This window comes from Pituophis catenifer, unplaced genomic scaffold, assembly GCF_029215685.1.
Source record: "Pituophis catenifer annectens isolate HBS135680 unplaced genomic scaffold, rPitCat1.0.hap2 SCAF_2, whole genome shotgun sequence".
Taxonomy (NCBI): domain Eukaryota; kingdom Metazoa; phylum Chordata; class Lepidosauria; order Squamata; family Colubridae; genus Pituophis; species Pituophis catenifer.
In genome coordinates this window covers 194,852,644-194,872,602 of record NW_027256882.1, presented here as the reverse complement: position 1 = coordinate 194,872,602, position 19,959 = coordinate 194,852,644, and the positions used below count along the sequence as shown (strand labels likewise).

General features: G+C 37.6%; 1 protein-coding gene across 1 annotated transcript in view; it reads right to left on the bottom strand.

Moving 5' to 3' along the window:
* The window catches only part of LOC139311057 (transient receptor potential cation channel subfamily V member 6-like), a 32,828-nt gene extending 14,510 nt beyond the window's left edge, over nucleotides 1-18,318 (bottom strand). Inside the window, exons 1-7 of the mRNA XM_070935387.1 lie at nucleotides 18,182-18,318; nucleotides 6,660-6,757; nucleotides 5,674-5,796; nucleotides 4,171-4,311; nucleotides 3,206-3,304; nucleotides 2,452-2,627; nucleotides 1,368-1,514 (exon numbers count right to left, since the gene is read on the bottom strand). Of these exons, the coding sequence (XP_070791488.1) occupies nucleotides 1,368-1,514; nucleotides 2,452-2,627; nucleotides 3,206-3,304; nucleotides 4,171-4,311; nucleotides 5,674-5,796; nucleotides 6,660-6,757; nucleotides 18,182-18,318 (921 nt within the window). The remainder of the gene's footprint in view (nucleotides 1-1,367; nucleotides 1,515-2,451; nucleotides 2,628-3,205; nucleotides 3,305-4,170; nucleotides 4,312-5,673; nucleotides 5,797-6,659; nucleotides 6,758-18,181) is intronic.
* Between the last annotated feature and the right edge of the window lie 1,641 nt (nucleotides 18,319-19,959).

Here is a 19,959-nt window from a genome sequence, read left to right as displayed (position 1 = left end):
CTTGCCTTAAAATAAATAGAGGGTGTTACAATGCTTAAGTTATTACCAAACAAACTATAAAATAATGGCAGGATATAAATCTCTTCACCATCTACAGTTCCATAAAGACTTGTGAAGCTTTTTCTATTTTGGGAATAACATTTCAGAGACTAAAACGCTTTACTGTACAGTTGCATCTCTTGCATCCTTAAGTACAATGCAGATTTGGAAAGTGACACAGGTGGGGGTAGAGGAACACAAGAAGGCGCTTTTTGGCACAAGGTCAAAAGGCAAATTGCAACTTTGTAATGAGAAGTTAACTACAGGAAAGAAATAAACCGGGGAGGGGGGTTTCAAATAAGGCTAAATAAAGGAACGAGTTCCAGATTAATCTTTATCATATCACTAACTCCATTAAAAACAGTAATAGTGTTAATGTTTTATATAGTTCCTGGGCCCTTAAATAAATCCTGCTGAATACTAGCCATCCAAGTTCCGTGGAACTCTGGAACCTAGTGTTGGGAGAGACAGCTTCAAGTCCACATTGACCTAGGGAACTGGGTGCACTGAGCCAGTCCTTTTTCAACCCAACCTACGTCAAAGGGTTGTTTTGGAGAAAAAAAATCTGGAGGTGGAAACATTGTGTAAATCACCTTCCCACTCCAGGAAGAAAGCTGTTATATAAACAAAATGAACCAATTAACTATACATTATTTGAAGGAAATTTTGAACTTTCTAGGATCATTTTCAGAGATGAATGAAAAATAAAATTAGAAAACAAATAGAACCCCATGCAACAAATTACTTTCTATAAATCAAAGAATTATATAGTGGGCTCTTCTAAATTGTTATTTTTTTTAAAAAAAACATCAGATAACATGCTGTAAATACAGAAGGAGCAAATTTTAAAATAGGTGATTTATGTTATGAATATTTTGACTACAGTCTAATTCTTTATTTGAATGAAAAAATGTAACAAGAGTACAGGAGGTTTAGCTTATTCAATCAAATTGTCCACCTGTTGTATTAGTAATTGTACAATTTGCATTGAAAGACTTTTCTCTTAATCTGATCCCTGAAGTCTGTGATGTGAATTCTATTATCAGAATCTCAGCAATCTTTGCTTCTTCATCAGCTGGACAAAAGGTTCATAGACAATGCAATTTATATGAACATCTAGCACGGGGTGCCAAATTGGCAGCCCACATGCCAGATGAGTCACATGCAGGCCACACCCACCCCAGCTCCACAAAGGAAAAAAGTCACGAAATGTCACGTGATGCTGTGAGTTTGACACCCATGATCTAGGAGAACATTCAAGTTCCTTGTTCAATAATAGAAGCAGTCATCATTCTACAAAAATTAAAAGTAGCTGAGCTCCATAGTACCTCTCTTTTCTTTGTTGATACAACAAGTTCCAGAAATGATTGGTCTTCACCCCAGGAATCAATTTCTGTAAGGTCATAGAGAATGGTAGTAATAGGTCCCAAAGACCACATTATTTGTTTACGCTTTAGCAAAAGATGCTGGAACATCTGAAAAAGAAAAACAGCACAGAATTGTTTTACATCAGATTGCTGATAAGATTCAGTATTAGAATGTATTAAAGATGGCATTGTGTTTCAAAATAAATCAACTCTGGACATTGGAATTGGATGAAAGTGCAGAAATTCTGAAATACAGCCTGAATGGTTCAAAGGGAAATAAGCTTTTAGGATCCAGAACTTTATCCATCAGGATCCTGATTTATCCATTAGGATCCTGATCTAGAAACTAGGAGTCTGTTTTATAATCTACCAAAACCAAGTCTTGCTTTAGATATGAAGTCAATTGTATGACCTTGAGCCAGTCATTCTGTCTCTCTTTAACCCCTAGGAGCAAGGCAATAGCAAAATCATTTTTGAAAAACCATGCCTGAAGGGAGCTAGTCCATATAGTTGCAAGGAGTCAAGACTGACTTGAAACAACACCCAAAAGAAGAAAAAAAAAGTCACATTTCCAATTAAGAGAAAGAGGTGTTCATAATAAAAATAAATTTGAATTACAATTACATCAGAAAATGATCTGAAGGAATAAGATTTGCTTATACTTCCATGAGTATACTACTCAGACTTAAATAAGTACCAAGTATGTTATTATATAAATGAGACTTGGGTTGTATATTTTCCTTCCATTCCTAGGTAAAACATGAAACCCGTAAATGGAACTTTAAATTTTGTTGCTTTGTATATGAAGAAAAAAGGATCTAAATTATGAGCCTGCTACAGCACCAAACAATAATCCACAACAATCCAATATTTAACTTCTGAATCTGGCTTTTGGTCTAATTAGTATTTAATGTCAGGGAGCCCAATATAAATGTTTAAGACTTTTCTGAGGAGAAAACAAGATATTAAAACTAATTATATTCTTAAAATTCTCCCCCCCCCCAAAAAAATATTCCCATAAGGATCAACTGGGCCATGTGCTCACCACAGTGTTACCCTCAACTCCAGCCAGTTTGAATGGAGTAAGACCTTCATTGTTAGGAATCAAGTCCAACGGTTCCAAGTTCCCTTCTTGTTTATCATAGGAAAGGATGAGATTGTACATCTGGCATGCAAATGTCCTGTTTGGCTGAAGAACTAGAATGTGAAGAACCGTGTTTCCTGGAGACAAAACAATGTGAGAACTGCTCTTATACCACTGCACAATTGGTTAATACTTACTGACTTAATCCATTTTAGTAATGTCTCACAAGCATTATTCAGATTTTGTTATTAGCTCTTCATGAACACAAGTTTCATTTTTATATATCCATTTTGAATCAGTGGAATAAATTTATTGGTGAGGCTGAGAACCGAGACATACTTTATTATATAGCATTTTGACAGAGGTGCGTTAGAGAGAAGAAAAAAAAATAAAACACCAAAAAATTCCTAAGAATTAAAGATAACTACCCTGTTTTCCCCCAAAATAAGACATCCCCTGATAATAAGTCCAATCGGGCTTTTGAGCGCATGGCAATAAGGCCAAGCGCTTATTTCAGGGTTAAAAAATATATAAGACAGGGTCTTATTTTCAGGGAAACATGGTATTAAAAAACATTAAATGCTGTCATATAATCGTACGTAAGTGCCAAGTGTTTGATTACTCAATGGTCTATCAAATTCAAACCAGGTATAATTCCTTATTGTTTCTACCAAAAACAATCTATGTTTTTACAAGTTGACTGTGGGCATCTTACCTAGAGAATCTTGTGCCCTGATATCAGCTCCATTTTCAATTAATAGACGAACAATCTCCTCATTGCCCACACAGGCTGCAAAAGATAAAACATGCTCCCCTATGGAAGAATTTGTGAGGAAAAACAAAATTAAAACAAAGTTTCAGTAATGAAATAAAAAACTATTCTGAGACTCATAATTAGGGTTCATTGTTTAGCTGATTCCATTTATGTTGGAGGATCAATGAATAAGTAGCCCTTGATTAATCAGTTTTCTTTTGTTTTGTACTTTTAATATGAGAGTTGCGTATTTAGGAAAGCCATGCCTCTGCATACATGATTTAAATAAAATAATGTATTGAATCCAGACTAACCTTAGGGTTCATGGTAGTGGGATTTAAGATATTATTTCAAGGATTCTTCTTTAATTACATGTTGTCCTCAATTGACCAAATTTGTGGCTGTAAGTCAAGTCACCATGTGACTAGGCTCAATTTTACAACCATGTTTATGATGGTCATAAAGCAAATCATTACGGTCATTAAAATCATGTAGTTTTAAATCCAAATTCAGCTTATCCAATAGACATTGGATAATGGAAAATGGCAAAAAAAGGTCACAAAAAGTGATCAGGTGACATGCAGGATATTACAACTTGTCATAAATGAAACCTGGTTGCTGAAATGCAGTCATGTGACTGCATGCTGCAGGCCTTTTTTCCAAGGCGGTCATAACTTTGAGCAGTCATTAAATGACGGGCCATTAAGTTGAAAATTACCTGTATGATTAAATATTGATTCATCCCATTATATTTATTCATTTGCAGATAAAACCAGTCTAAGATTTCTTTACTAAAGTGACAGATCCAGCAGTAACAGGAGGGATAGAAAAGAACTTTTGAGGAGCAGAGCTAACTCTGTGGAGCGCTGACTTTCTTCTGCTAATGAAGTTAACTCTGTCCTCTGGAGCAACAGATGGAATCATACCAAAATAGGAGCGATGTGAGGAGTTACGCCTGAAGAAGTGTCCTGTAGCTCGAGGAGTAGAAATGTGAGCCCTCTTCTTCAGCAGACATTGCACCAAGTGAACATTTTGATTAACTGCTGCAATGTGGAGTGCTGTTTGTCCTGCAATTAATATATTTAAAAAATTCAAATTAGGACATTCTTTGTACCCAATAGTGGCTTGTTTCCAATTATGAAATGCTAAGAAACCAACCACCATTTTAGATTCATTTTTCAACAGGGAATTTAGAAAGAACATCTTTCATATTCTGCAAAACTTTCCTAACTTATCCAAATCCAATACAGAGTTCAAACACTCAGATTTCAGAAATGAAAGCCAAAGCTCCAGTTATACTAGATATGCCATTAATGACATCTGTGAATCCTATGACTAGGATTCCCCCTCTTTTAAATTCACTGCATCTGAGACTGTAGGTAAAATTAAGGGCTTTTTAAGCATTCCTTTCTTTACCATCTTCCCACTGAAAATCCACTTCCTAATACGGTCCTAATACACTCTTTGCTACAAAATATAAGATTTAGCAGCAAATTTCAGCTTTGATGCTTTAGTTTTTCAGGCAGTAAATAGTTCAGGAAAAAAGATAAAAATCCCCATTCTTACTATACACAATAGCTATTCAAACACTTTGTTCCTATTATCATTCATTCTGTTTTCTGATTTGATATCATGAATATTTGCAGCAACAGCCAGTGTTACATCAGGTGTTAAATCATGTGTTACAATTTTTTTTTAATTTATTAAACAATTTTTAAAATTTGTTTAATAAACCTACATCTAACTCACACATAGATGATTGCAGATGGTTTACAACATTAAAAATTCACAACATAAAAACCCATTAACACTCCCCACTCCTTGGCAGCAGCAACAGAGTCAAATCAACCACTGGATAGGCTCCATGTTCACTTGTGGTCCCAAGGCCTGCTGACAAAACTATGTCTTCATGGCCTTTCAGAAAAACAACAGTGTGAAGGCCAATCATACCTTTGGGCAAATGATGTTCCATAGAGAAAAGAGCTATATCAATATATTGCATCATAAGCTCCACTTCTAACATATTTTTGTATCATGTGACACAAGCGTAAAAAAGCAGAGCTTATATCATGACATTGCTGTGGTGGCGCAGTGGTTAGAATGCAGAACTGCAGGCTAATTGTGCTGACTGCCAGCCGACTGCCGGCAGTTCGATTCTCACCAGCTCAAGGTTGACTCAGCCTACCATCCTTCCAAGATTGGTAAAATGAGGACCCAGATTGCTGAGGCAATATGCTTACTTTGTAAACCGCTTACAGGGGGCTATAAAGCACTATGAAGCAGTATGTAAGTCTTATTGCTATTGTATTATATGTCATCTGGGCATCGTGCTTAGGTATGGAGGATCTCAATAACTATATGTATTTGCTATCGATATAAACTTTTAATTTTTTAAAAAAATCCTAGATCAGCTCTTTAATAGCGATCACCTTCATAAAGTGCTGATGTCATTTTCTCATTGATGAGTTCTGGAGCGACTTCCAGAAGAAAATCAGCAGCTTCTGTACAATCATAGAGGGTAGCTAAATGGAGAGCCGTCTCCCCAATCGCTCCTGCACAGAATAATAATTAAAAAAAAAACAATGAGTTTATAACCAAGTCTTGCTTGTTGATTCAGACATCTGTCTCATACACATGAAAGATATACAGAAAACATGTTGTTATCAACAGCAACAGCTGAATCAATCAACTACAGAACAAAAGCTTCTTTATTGAGGGTTATGGACTATAATCTACCATATTGACCCATTGCAGGTTAACAGATATGTAAGTTGAGAAACATCTATCTATTGTCTGTCTTTTTAAAATGAAAGGGAAAGGGAGAAAGTTTGGCTTGCCTTACTTATGGATATCTTTTAATATAAAATTTAGAGCTTTGCAAAGAGGCCCAAAACAGAAGTAGGGCTCTGTGATGGTGAGGAAACTATTCCATCTTGCTATGTAACGTAGGTCAGAGCACTGTAGTTTGGCTGTGAATTGTACACCATTGTTCCATCTTGTCGTCTTCTTTTCTCATCCAATGGCAATAAGCATGCGTCTGGGTGTTCACTAGTCTTGTGTGTATACTAAAGGGTTGCAAAATGTTAAGTTACAGAAAGTTCCGACCTTGGAATGGATTGTTCCAAGTAATCTAGAAATGTTCTGCTTCAAAATATTGTTTTGTACCAAAATGTTTCTTAATGGCTATTTTGGACACCCCTAGTGGAGTGTTTCTCAATCTCAGAAACTTTAGGACCTCTGGACTTCAATACCCAGAACTCCCCAACCAGCATCTAACAACATAATGTGAAAGAAGAGTCACATTTCTATATACAAATGCATATATGTATTGCAGAGGATCAAAGAATGGAGAAATTAATGCATGTAATTTTAATGCAGCACTTGAAAATTCTCTTTTCAGAATAGGTTTAATTACCTCTTTGATAAATGTCACAAGAACCATCTTGGATTAATTTCCTAAGACTTTGAACATTGTTCTCCTTGGCAGCCAAGAGAAAAGGAGATTCCCAGATCCTGCAGAAAAAAAAGCCCAATAAGAAAATTACTCTTGAGGATCAAAATAACCCATGTCAACAACAAACAGAATTTTAACAAAAAGATAGAAAAGGCATGATCAGGAAGTATTATGTTTGAGGAATCTGACAAAAAAAGCAAAATTAGTAATCAAGCTAAGAGCATCAAGAGAGCAATAGCACTTGGACTTATATACAGCTTCACAGTGCTTTACAGCCTCTCTATAAGCAGTTTACAGAGTCAGCATATTGCCCCATCATCTATTTGTTCCCTTGGTAATAGATCTTCCCTCCCTCTGTCATCTGCCATCCTCTGTACTCTCCACACATAGTATTATATTTTAGTAGGTACTCAAATATGAATTAAACTGTTCTGCTTTTTACATGCCTCCTCTGATAAGTTTATTTTATTAGTACAGGTAAATCCATGGACAAAACTAATATAAATAATTATCAATTTAACAAAGAAAGTTCCAACAATCGCAGATCTTCAACAATTGTATTATTGTTATGCTGACCAGCTTTGTAAAATGAGTTGGGCTTTGGAAATGTGAGACAGCATCTTTTAAAATTTTGAATTATCATGCAATGATGACAAAAAGATAATGCTATGAATTTGGAGAAATCTGTCTCTGAAGCTTCAAGTTCTATCAATGCAGAGGGCAAAAATAACAAATTACTGGTCTAATTAACCTTGAGAATCAAGCAGGAGATTACTGAGAATCAACATAACTTGGACTTTTAACATTTGAAAATGTTAAAAAAAACTGTAGAGTGAGAGAGATTGGCAGCAGAACACCACTTTGCTTTTAAAGAGATAAACCAGAGCTACTTTTCTTTACAAGAGAACAGGATATAGCTTCCTTAAAAGTAAAATAAAGAAAAAATATATAAACTCAGTTTTTACATAGATATAACTGGGAAAGAAACCCCTGACAAATAAAATAGGCCTCTATTCCTTGGATGTGATTTCCAAAGGATATGCAAGCTCTAAGGGTTTTTGGTAGGGATGTGGTAGCTCAGTGGCTAAGACGCTGAGCTTGTCGATAGAAAGGTCGGCAGTTCAGCGGTTCGAATCCCTAGTGCTGCGTAACGGGGTGAGCTCCCGTTACTTGTCCCAGCTTCTGCCAACCTAGCAGTTCACAAGCATGTAAAAAATGCAAGTAGAAAAATAGGGACCACCTTTGGTGGGAAGTTAACAGTATTCCATGCACCTTTAGCATTTAGTCATGCAGGCATGATGGAGACGTCTTTGGACAGTGCTGGCTCTTTGGCTTTGAAACGGAGATGAGCACCGCCCCCTAGTCGGGAATGACTAGCACATATGTGCGAGGGGAACCTTTACCTTAAACGTTTGTGGTTAACCTTGCTTTTTGGATAGAAAAAAACAATAATGAAACACTCATACCAAGCATACATGTCATGGTTTCTTAAATGGGTAGACAGCACTTCAAGAATAGCTTTGGGGAAAATCAAGAAGAGGCCTTACAGCTCTTTGCCTTGATGAAGAGTGCTGTGTGGTATTCACAGCGTGAGATTCTTTGTCAAGATGTACAGTACTTAAGCTGCCTCATCCAAGCCTACTAAAAACATTCACACATTTCCTACATGAGAGCGGGTTAGGCAAGAATACGACAAAATATAATTCCCTCCTTGAAACCAGCTTCACTAGTGGTGATGTTTATAGAGGTCAATTTCTTACTGGTAGATGTTATCAGTAAGGGCTTCCCTCTCTGGAGAATTACCCAGTTTTTCATTCCTGCAATTCCTCCTCTGTGCAAAGATTATGGGTGATGCCTGTGTATTAAGTATATAAATACATGATAGGAAATGTTTTATTTAGAACAAAGTCAAATGGGGAATAGACTGCCAAGAAAATCAGTGAGAAGGCACTGATCTTGTAAGGGAAATGACACTTGGGCAGAGCAATGTTATTATTTTCATTCAAATGTATCCTTAGGACTAACTCCTAAAGTTAGCCATGAGTAACCAAAGGAAACAATAGTAAATGATATCCACCTTCTCCAGGTTGTGCATCTAGTATTTTCTGGGCCAGGGCTTCGGTTACACCTGCTACAGCCTCAATACCCAATTCCTATAGACTAGGGGTGTCAAATTAGCATCGTCACAGCATCGTCAAGTGACATTTCGAGACTTTTTCCCCCTTTGCTAAACCGGGCAGGGGCGGGGCCAGCATGTGACACATCCAGCCCACGGGCCGTGAGTTTGACATCCTTGATGTAGACCATTTCTCTTCTCTATCTCATTGCTTATTCATAAGTCTCCTTTTTGTCTTTCTTCTTGCTTGCTACCCATGCTCGTTCCATTTCTTCTTCTCTCCTGTATGTCAACCAAATGCTGCTGTGGTGGCCCAGGCAGGCAGTAATAGGAATGCCTCAATACAATTAGATGGCTCCAATATTTTTGCAGCTCCATTGGTTACCAATGGGCTTTCCAATGAGATTCAAGGTGCCAGTCGTCATGGCTTCACTCTTGGTTATTTGACATTCCTCTCCCATCCAACTAGAACTCACAGAATCAAATACAGGTCCCATCTGAGCAAGATTATCATCTGACGGACCTCAGAGCCAAGTTTTATCCAAAGTTACAGAAATTTGGGCTGTTTCATCTGTCCTTTGTTTCGGAAACTTGTAAAAAAAATTTCCTTTTAGTTCCTTTTAGTAGGAAGCTGCTTTATAATATTCATCATTCATGACTTATTTATATAGATTCTGTTTTTGCATGCATTTGGAAGGGTATGTTTATTAAATTGTTTAGTTAACCACACAGAGCCTGTAAAAATGGGTGATAAAGAAGGAGAGTAAATAAACAACTCCTATGTTACCTTGGCAATGGTCAAGGACCATTTGCATCCTAGATATTATGTTAAGAGCCCAAAAGGAATAAATACTGCAGAGGTACAATGAAACATATTTGCTACCACATTTTAATGGTAAGTGAAGAACATTATTTAAATAATTGATTTGTTTTTTTGAAAAGCAGTTTATACTTGCATTTAAAAGTATAAAATATTGTTTGGGAAAGGTAACATTTTAAAAAACTAGGGCCCTGAATCAAAATATATAACTTCTTTTTGACTCCTGGTAACTTCTTAAATACAGCCACTGAAGAAGTGTTTTGCCACCATCTTCTCCTGGAATAATTCCCCACCACCACCACCAATCTATTTATGCATTTATTTGCTAGATTCGTATCCTGCCCTTTCCCCCAGAGGCAGTTTATAAAGAATATTCTTTTATTTTATTCCTACTGTAGGAAGTTTGCACCCACCCCTTTCCTGGAAGAGTGAAATATTTTAGGAAATATGAAAAAGGCAGAATATTATATTTCCCTGGATGAGAAATATGAGAAGCATATTTTACAGACAAAGCAGCTCCCACCTTCCTGCCCCCACCCTTTGTCAATGGGCCATTAAGGCCTGGGCCAGTCTATTCTACATAACAAAGATCTGCCTCCTTCAGGCAGAGCCATAGTAGGAATTGCCAAAGATAGGATTAGCCCTCTACACAATAGCAGCAGAAACTCACCACATGTGACCTGGGAAGCACATGTGACCATCAGCCAGCAAGGCCCCCACCCCCTGGGAGTCTGACAACCAATCAGGATACTCTTTCGGGGCCCCAAGAAATGCAGAGCCAGAGAGAGCATAAAAACCCGAGGATTTACTGTATCTGCCCCTTTTCTGTTCAGGAACTCAAGCCATGTGATCCTGTCCACCATTAAACCATCTTTCCAAGCAGTCTCCATGTTTCCAGTGTCTGTTTTCCCCACTTGGAGCAGAACCTAGAGGGATGTTTCTTCCAACACTACAACTGCAGGTTTTGAGGAAGGTTAGAATGCAAGTGAGTAATTGACATAAAATTGTTGAGATAGTGTTCAGGATAGAACTGAATCTGGATTGCCCTACTTCTAGTCCAACATCTTAAACACTACAACCAACTAGTACAAACTGGCCTACAGAAGTGGCATTTCCTGCTCTCCAGTCTGTCAAAATCCAACCTTGTTTAGCTTTTTCAGTTCAGCCACCATGAACTAGAATTGCTATCTAGAGTTGGGCGAATTAAAAGAAGAGTAAAGAGAATATACAATATACTTGGCATTAAGTGCTGGAATATTCCACCTTAATATGTTCTTAGAGAAAGATTTCTTCTGCATACTCCCAAGTAAGAGCCTTCTCCTGTTTAACTTTCTGGCATATGGCCAGGCAAACTCTATAAGTATCACATATAAATCAGGTGTCTAGTATATAATGTGACATTCTTCCTGGAGCAATTAAAATCACATTTCCAGATGTCAGAAGTCAGGTGAACAAGTTCAAGAGAACAAAAGAATCATCAAGTGCACTCAGAGAATTCACAGTCTTTGATCCACTAAAGATGCATTTAGAGCAGGGTGTCAAACACAAGGCCCACGGACCGAATCTGGCCCACAATGTGGTCAGATCCGGCCTGCAGGGCAGTCCTGGAAAATATAAGGGGCCGGCCCGTGATACTTCAGCCAGGTCTATCCAATGCAAAGAGGAAACATTGGGCCAGCATGGTAATTGAATTGAGAAGGTGGAAAAACAGAGCTTGATCTTAAAACATATCAACTACTTTATATAGAGAAGAGGACTACGTGTATAGAGAAGTAGATTCATGTCCTCCACTGCATGGAAGGGTCTTCCTCTAAATGACGCCACCATAAACTTATTTTAGCATTAAAAATAGTAGGGCAGTTGCACATTATATTATTATTATTAGATTCCTCCTCCTAAAGCAAGTTATGACATGAAAAGGAGTTTAGACCAGTGGTGAAATGTAAAATTTATTACTACCGGTTCTGTGGGCGTGGCTTGGTGGGGGGGAGTAATATGACTGAGTGGGCGTGGCCAACTTTTATTTTTTAACTTTTAAAACCATTTTTTCTATAACCTCTTCGGTTGAAGAAGTTGTAAAAAAAAATGCTTTTAAAGCCTCTGACAACTTGCCTGATCTGCAGAGGCTTTCTTTTTTTTTTAAAGCCTCTGACGATCCCAGCTGATTTGCCTGATCGGCAAAGGCTTTTTTTCCCTTTAAAAACATTTTTTCTATAATGTCTTCAGCTGAAGAGGTTGTAGAAAAAATGCTTTTAAAAATAAAAAAAAAGCCTCTGATGATTGCGTGGCTCAGCTGGGCAATGGGGGGGGGGCAGGGATTTTTGTACCGGTTCTCCGAACCACCCGCCTCCATCGCTACCTGATCGGGCAATCCAGTCAGAACCGGGAGCATTTCACCCCTGGTTTAGACTCCAGAGGAAGGTATTTTAAAAGGTAGGGAAAAAAAGAGAATGAAGGAATAGAAAGTCACAAAGGAATATATGGATAAGTTAACAAACAAACAACTTTCAGTAGAGATGATTCAAAGTGACAGCAAACAACTATTTTCTAGGGCTCCCCTCTTGCTCAACTATAATATTGGCACACAGTTTAGTTATAGAAAGCCATGTTCTTATAGAAGAATACTTTAAATCATAGTCCTGCACAAGACTTCTTCCAAGATGTTATTAAGAGCAAAGCTACGCATTTGGGAATATTATATTCTTGGAGCAACTATTCCTATTTAAGAGGATATTTGAATATTTATTTTTGCCAACCTATCATTAAAAAAACCCAACCCAATTCTGAAATATTTCCAACTAGGTACTTTCCAGACACATTTCCTAGATACAACAGTCAGGATTCCCTATCTGTCTTGGTCATTAAGCTAGTTGGGGGTTCTGAGAACTTTCTTTCTAATATATGCAGAGATGACCAGGATGTAATAATGGTACAGTTGGGAGTTCTACACTAAACCAAACTATGCTGTAAAATTCTAAAATTAAAGAACTCATAAACATTGTGTCTTTTCAGTATGTGTGATTTGCAACCCAGGAAGGAACTACATCAAGCTCCTTGTATTATGTTGTCCACTCCTGCTAGCCATTTGATAGGTCACAGGACTTCTCTGCCCTTAAAGTAAACTCTGTCAAGATCTTTATTAGCCATAATTTGCCAGTTAGAAATAACCCTAAATATCTAGGGTGGCCCCACAGATTCTTATCTTGTAGTATTTGAAATTAAATTGGTAGCTAGTTAGAATAGCCATAAAACCTCAAATAAATCAGTGATTGCACTGATGAGTTACTAATTACAGAAACTATGGACAATTCTTGTTTGATGCTGGAATTCTTTTTCTTTTTCCCAGAAACAATCCATAGCCAAACTTATCAAGAATAATTGCATATGAAACCCCTCTACTGCTTTAATTACCTTGTCTGGAAAAAAATAAGATTGGTCATTTGCAAGATCTTTCAAATAAAGGATTGGAATATCATATATTCATATTCAAAGGCTAAGAATCTAAAGGAATCTTAAGTATGTTTTTAAACTCTTAAAATGGAATTAATTCAGCTAAAGATTTCCCTTTCCCCCCATGTTTACAGAATACCTCAGAGAAAGCTTAGAAAGACAGACTTCCAGGAAAGAAATAGCGAACTGAAGATAGCTCCATAAAAAGTAGAGCTGACAACCATGGCGGAATGAAGAATCAGGAAGTAGAACAGCTCTTTGTAATTTGTTTCTGAACAATGAGGACTTGAAATCACTTACAATTGCTCCTTGTGCAAGATGGAGACTACTGGGTTTAGAACCCCAGGAGACAAGGGAATAACTATCTTGCTCAAACCATGGTCAGTGCTTTTGAAAGGTATTTGGTTTACATACTCCCTTTTCTAATCGCTTTCATAAATTGGTTGTTAATTGCTTTTTAGCTATAATGAACCTTTTGATTGATAAGTCTAAAAATGCCTGGTGAATTTTCTTCAACCCTCAGTGAAAAAAAGTTTGAAATACCAGTTTAAGAGGTCAATGTGTTATTATATATTGAAATTTGGGAGTTTGTTTTGTTATGACGGAAATATAGTACAGTTCTAGATTTACTCTCTTGGACTGCTATGTGATTGTTCTTCAATTATAAACAATCTCTGTGCTGACATAATGGAAAGACTGATCAACATTATTCCATGTGGTTAAGGTTTATTACTATGTTTAAAATTTGAGCTTTTATATGTATTATATTATGTATTTATTTTGTTTTCTGTTTGCTTTTTTCGCTTTTTATACCAGTTTGGTTTTTTCCATTTTTGTATACTAAAGTAACAAACATCTATTTAAAAATGGGATAACTAAAATCCAACATCATCTCATATAAAGCAATTATTTACAACTATGCATTAGCGGTGATATGGCTTGTATTGAAATGCCTATACAGAACACTGTTAATTCTTCTGAATCTTGCACTAGCAGCATCTCTCAATTAACATGACATCGTTATATATATGTTCTTTTTTATAGCCTTAGTTGATGAGAAAAGGAAAAGAAACAACTGAATTTTGAATGTCAGTATATGAAGTTGGGCAGCCCATTCTGGAGACATTAATGAGAAGAACTTTTTAGAAACCCATTTTAGAACTTTATATCTAGATTCTCTGACTGGGCACCTTTCATGAGTTGGCCTTGCATTTCCCAACATTTATTATCCTTACACATTTGGAAGTGCCACATTTGAGAGGATTGTTCTATAAAGGTAGTGCTTGCTTAGCAACCACAAATGGGACTGGCAACTTGGTTGTTAAGTAAAGCAGTTGCTAAATGAAATTGCAACTGTGCTTATGATTTACTTCAGCTTTCCTTTATTTTACAGACCTGAGAAGGTCATAAATGCAAGAAGTACAAATGATTGCTAAACAAGGCAATAGCTTAGTAAGGCCTAAGCAAGTATAATTGTTTGCACTCTTCAAATCAAAAGAGAAAAAAACCCCCATAAAACATGTAACATAAAATATGTAACCTGGTTTTGGATACAGAAGTGTAGTTCCTCAGCAAAGTATATGGGTCATGTAGTTTTTGCTACTTTTATACACAGCTTGCAAGTAACAATAGTTTAAATGGACTTTGATCGAATCTGCAAAGCATAGATGTATTCAAGTCATTTAGTTACCAGAACATGGCTAACTAGTGTTAGTTAATCCTGAATTGTATCTTAAATGAGATTTCTAGTAAAAATAATCTAATTTTGGAATCCCACCACAAATAGAATAATAATATGATTCATATTTTGACTGAAATTATCCTTAATAAAAGAGTTAATGTGTGATGATTGAAAAGACCTATATCAAAAATGTCTACTAGGTATCCTTGTTTGGAAGGTTTGCAAAATCTTACTAGGGAGAAGCACACATTACGTTAGAACAGAATATCTGTAGCTCAGGCTTGAACTATACAGTTCTCAGATAGATAATAATTATAACAACGTAAGTAGCAACTTTAGCAGCCATATGCTTTACACAGATCTCACCACATCTTTCAGAAGGAAAGCAGAATTAGTAGTTCAAAGAGACATGGGATTATAATCATTTCCAAATCCACAATTTTCTACTGGGCAATATAATTACTTTCAACAGCTTTACCATATAAACACAATGTAAATTTATACTAAGGCTCACAAGTTTAAATCTCATTCCCTCAAGCGCCATCAGTTTTTATCTCCTTGTAATAATTATCACTGGAGGCCAAACTGAATTTACTGAATTACAAATAAAAGCATCTCTCTTTCTCTAGGCAAATTCCTGCCTAATCTAGCTCTAAAGATTAAAGCAGTTGACTGTGCTTGCAATTAACCTTGTAAACAATTCAAATGGAAACAAAAAGCACAGCCAAATCTAAAGGGGAGGACACTCCTATATCAAAATCCTTGTAAACTAATTCAAATACATGGTATGGCCAGGTAGTCTACATCTATAGGAAAGTAATGATTTTATTGCCCCAAGTGTGGAGTTAACTACATAACTCTTCGCTTTGGCTTGCATTAGGCAGTTAATCCCAAACTCACAATAATACAATTCACATATCACACTATAGTGCTGTACTGTATATACTGAACACTGAATCAAGTTGTATATCTTTGGTCAGGTAAAGTACTTCATACTATAGGTAGAGATATACAATTTGGAGTGCAGGTGTGGAAGTGCCAAATTAATACTTGTCTAAAGTCTAGCATTTTGCAAATCCATTCTACTTTGTGCATAGTAGGTCGGTTTTAAAGAACTCAATAATTTTATTATATGGTATCTGATTCTAAGCATGAAATTGTTTTGAAGTATACTTATTTAGAAATAGCAGCCAAAAATATTGACCAGGAATAATATGAACAAGATTAGGCTGAAACCCACAGAGAGAGAGAGAGAGATACACACACACACACACACACACACACACAATACATGCAATATGTCTTTGAACATGATATTGTATTTTAGAAGAGATTAACCTGTAAGCAAAGAAGACTTTAAGCAGTGGATTCATGGCCTTTGATACTGCATCTTATGAATCAGGATATTAAAAATCTCCTTGCTCATGCTTCCCTAATTCAGTAATTAAATTCTGAATCTGCTTTAGGCAGCCAGTTATCCTAGTTACACTGAAGTCAGGAATATAAACTTTGCAGTTCCTATGTAGTAATTACATTCCTTACATCCTTATTCATTACTTAACTGATTATTATGCCTAGACATTTTTACACCTAAAAAGAAATGCAAATTTAAAATTTCACTAATACAAAATAGTCAATTCCAAAATAATGATTTTATAATCCATAGGAATTATTTCAAAACTATAGCTAAAACATTACACTGCACTCACTCTAGTATTTCTAATAGTTGTATGTTTCCCTGAGTTTTCCACCAATTTGTTCCCTTACCTATATATTGCATTTATGGCAATTTTTCACCATGGAAATATTTAAAATCTAATCAACATCATTCTACCCCAGCTATAGGATAAATGGAAATTTTCAATGAAACAAATGCTTTGGATGTTTTCTGTAAAATGCTAACTCTTCAATAAATACTCTGTCTGAGTATTTATCATCTATGTACTCATAGATGATAACTCAGGTACAATGGCCACCATATCTTTAAACAGAGATGTGATGTCATATATTGCTTTTCTAAGGGCCTGAAGCAGCCTTCCCCAAACTGTGTTTTCAAATTGTCTGAGATAATTATTTTCTAATTCTCAATTAATGTTGGCCATGAAGGACCATTAAGCTTGCAATGGCTGGGGTAGTTTTTTAATTGGTTTTATTCATATTGAACTTTCTAACATGACTCTAAAGATACTTTCACAAGAAGTTTAAAAATGCATTTCATCTACTTTCTGAGGCGATTCTATCAAGTACAGAAGATTTCATTCATATTCAATTCAAAATTCAATTCAAAGTAAGTTTTCCTGCATCCTCTCCTCTTGCATTATATTTAGACCAATCAGCTGAGGAGGAAGTGAAAAACCATAATCACACAGTATTCTTTTGTATAAATCATTTTACTGAGGTTTGGGAACTATGCAAGACACAGCCCTACAAGAGATCTGTACCTAGGTTAGGGCTGCTTTTTAAAGTATAAATAACATTCATGAAGTGCCTGTAATACCCTTAAAAACATTACATGCAATAAATACTTTGAAATCCAGAACTGTCTACCAATCCTATATGGACAACCACTGGCATCACTATAAAGCTTTGACCACAAAGCAAGGGGTCGCTCTGGCGATTACAAACTTGTTTTATAAAAATGTTGATAAACCAGTCCAGGGCTCATTTTTTTATAAGCAACAGTAAGAAAGTCATCTAAGGCAACTGATTTGGGGCACCATTAAGCAGTTATTCAGTTCAGACTTCTTTGATACAGTGACTGTAATCCAAGGTGATCTGAAAGTAAGCATTATTATAAGTGGGGCTTATTCCCAGACAGATGTGTATCAGATTGCTGGTAAAGTATTTGTACACAGTACCAGCACATCACAAGGTCAGGAGGAAGACATTTCTGCAAAATCAAGACTTGGAGACAACTTCTTTCAGGTGGCAGAAATCCTTACTGTTGCAAACAATTCAATGTTACAACACTCTTTCCCTGGTGCAAAAAATGACCTAGCTTCAGGGATGCAACTATGCCCCTTGTGCTAGAGCAACTTGGGGCCTGAGAAGGACTTATCCAGATCCAAGAAGGAAGAGCAGAAGCAGAATCCTGACTCGAACAGTTTGCAAAGAGAGGGGATGCCTTTCTGAGCGCTCCCCCCAGGGAACAACAAAGAAACAAACCAGCCTACAAAGAAAAAGTTATTATTATTATTATTATTTTACCATTTCCCTCCTGTGCTAGCTAGCTTTCCTGCTGCAGGACGATGCCGTGATTGAATCTTCATCAGTAGAAGAAGAGGTGCGCGCGCGCCTGCAGGCATCGGGTCCTGCAGCCTGGAGTAAACTATCCCGCCCAGCTGTTCATTTGCCGGCAAAAGACTAATTTCTGAGACTCAAAGGCAGGAGCAGCCCAATCCGAAACCCGTTTTTACCTTTTCAGATGCAGCAGGTGTATCTCGTCCCAGCTCTGCCGCCCGCCTTTGGTTTGATTGAAGGGTCGTAAGCCGCGACTCAGCCTCTTCCACAGAGCGCCCAAGCGGCCGTTGGCACCTGACACTGGTACCCCCATGGCTCTCCTTCCGCCCTCCTGGTTGGCAGCGCGCCTGAAGCAGCAGAAGCCGCCCACCAGACAGCAACCTGGCGCCAGAGCGTCTTGCGTTGCCCACTCGCTGAGGCTAATGGCGCTTGTCCCGAGCTGCGATGGCGACTTTCCCGGGTAAAGAAGAAAAGTTTGGCCTGCGTGCGCGCAAAAGAGCGGTCCTAACTAGCGCGGCTTATCCCGCGCGCCCGGTCCTCCTTTTCTCCCTTGCGACAGGATTCTCCGCCCTAACCAAGCTTTTAGCAGCGATCCTGGCCGAGGGAAATATAGGGACAGGCGCTGGAGAAGGCGGGGCAAATCGTGACGCGCACTTTCCTTCCCTCCTTCCCCAAAGTGGCCCTGGGTCGAAGAGTTCCTCTGGTCCGTTGGCTTTGGGGGATCGCAAATGTCGGAGGTGGCCTGGCTGCCCCCTCGCTGACCCTGGAGGGCATTTAGTAACCGCAGCCAAGAAGAACGTTATCACTTTTCACAAACTGCACAATTGACGTGGTACTTTCTCCAGCTGGTTCCAGAATAAAAGGTTAGGCTGAATTGAGCTATAAAAATTCCAAGGACTACCAAAGTTGTCTGCATTTCTTTAGGCTATCTAGGTTTTTGCAGCCCAGATATAAATCCCTGCTTGGGTGATCTTCAGCTATGGCATCTCACTCCTCTGTGGGTCCAAATCTTTCTGGAAGACAAATAGGAGAAGAGGGTGTGGGAAGCCCCCCCCCCCCGTTTTCTAGAAGAATGAAATATTTTGGGGAATATTAAAAGAGGCAGAATATTATATTTCCGCAAAGAAGAAATGGAGAAACATGTTCTTAAAGGCAGAAATAGTTTGTGCCCATTAAGAAAGACTGGGCTAGCTATTCACAAACAAAACACCTTCACCTCCAGCAATAGGATTAAAATTTACACCTCCCTCCACCCAATTCTAAGAACAGGACATGACCTTTAGGACATAATAGGATTAACACACCACCGTTAGAATAGCAAAAAACACCAGGCTCACTACATTGCATAACCTCTGCAGCATTTCAGAAACTATAAAAATCCTTGCACTTATCAAGCTAATTTGTCAGCTGTCCCAGAACTGCATGCTGTGGTTCTGCTCTTCAATAAATTGAATCCTTCTTTCCAATTAACCTCCATTTTATTTCTCCTGGCTTGCAACTGGACCTGATTTTGTTTTCCTACAGGGGGATCAAGAAAGAGGGAAAGATAACTTCTTGCAGGAAGAATCTACCTTGGGAAATGGGAGCCAAATTCCATATGCAACAGCATATGGATTACATAACATCCTTCAGCTCAGACTACTTCTCAAAGGTTGGATGAAGGAGTCTGAGACAACACTGGCTGCTTTTTGTAGGTTTCCTGCTTTTGCCTAATTAATTGCTTCTTCACTGCCTATTCCTCTTTTTCAAGTTTGCATTGTACAATCTTATTTTCTCCAGATAGCTGAAGCAACAAAGGGCAGTTATGAGCCATTCTCATAAGACAGTTTACTATCTCAGTAATCTATGAATGGTAATAAAAAGTTTGCTTTCTTTTAGTTACTTGTTGAACCTGGCTCTAGGCTTCCTTAGAAACTTTAGTTTATAATAATGTCTATGGTTGAATTTTAGAAAC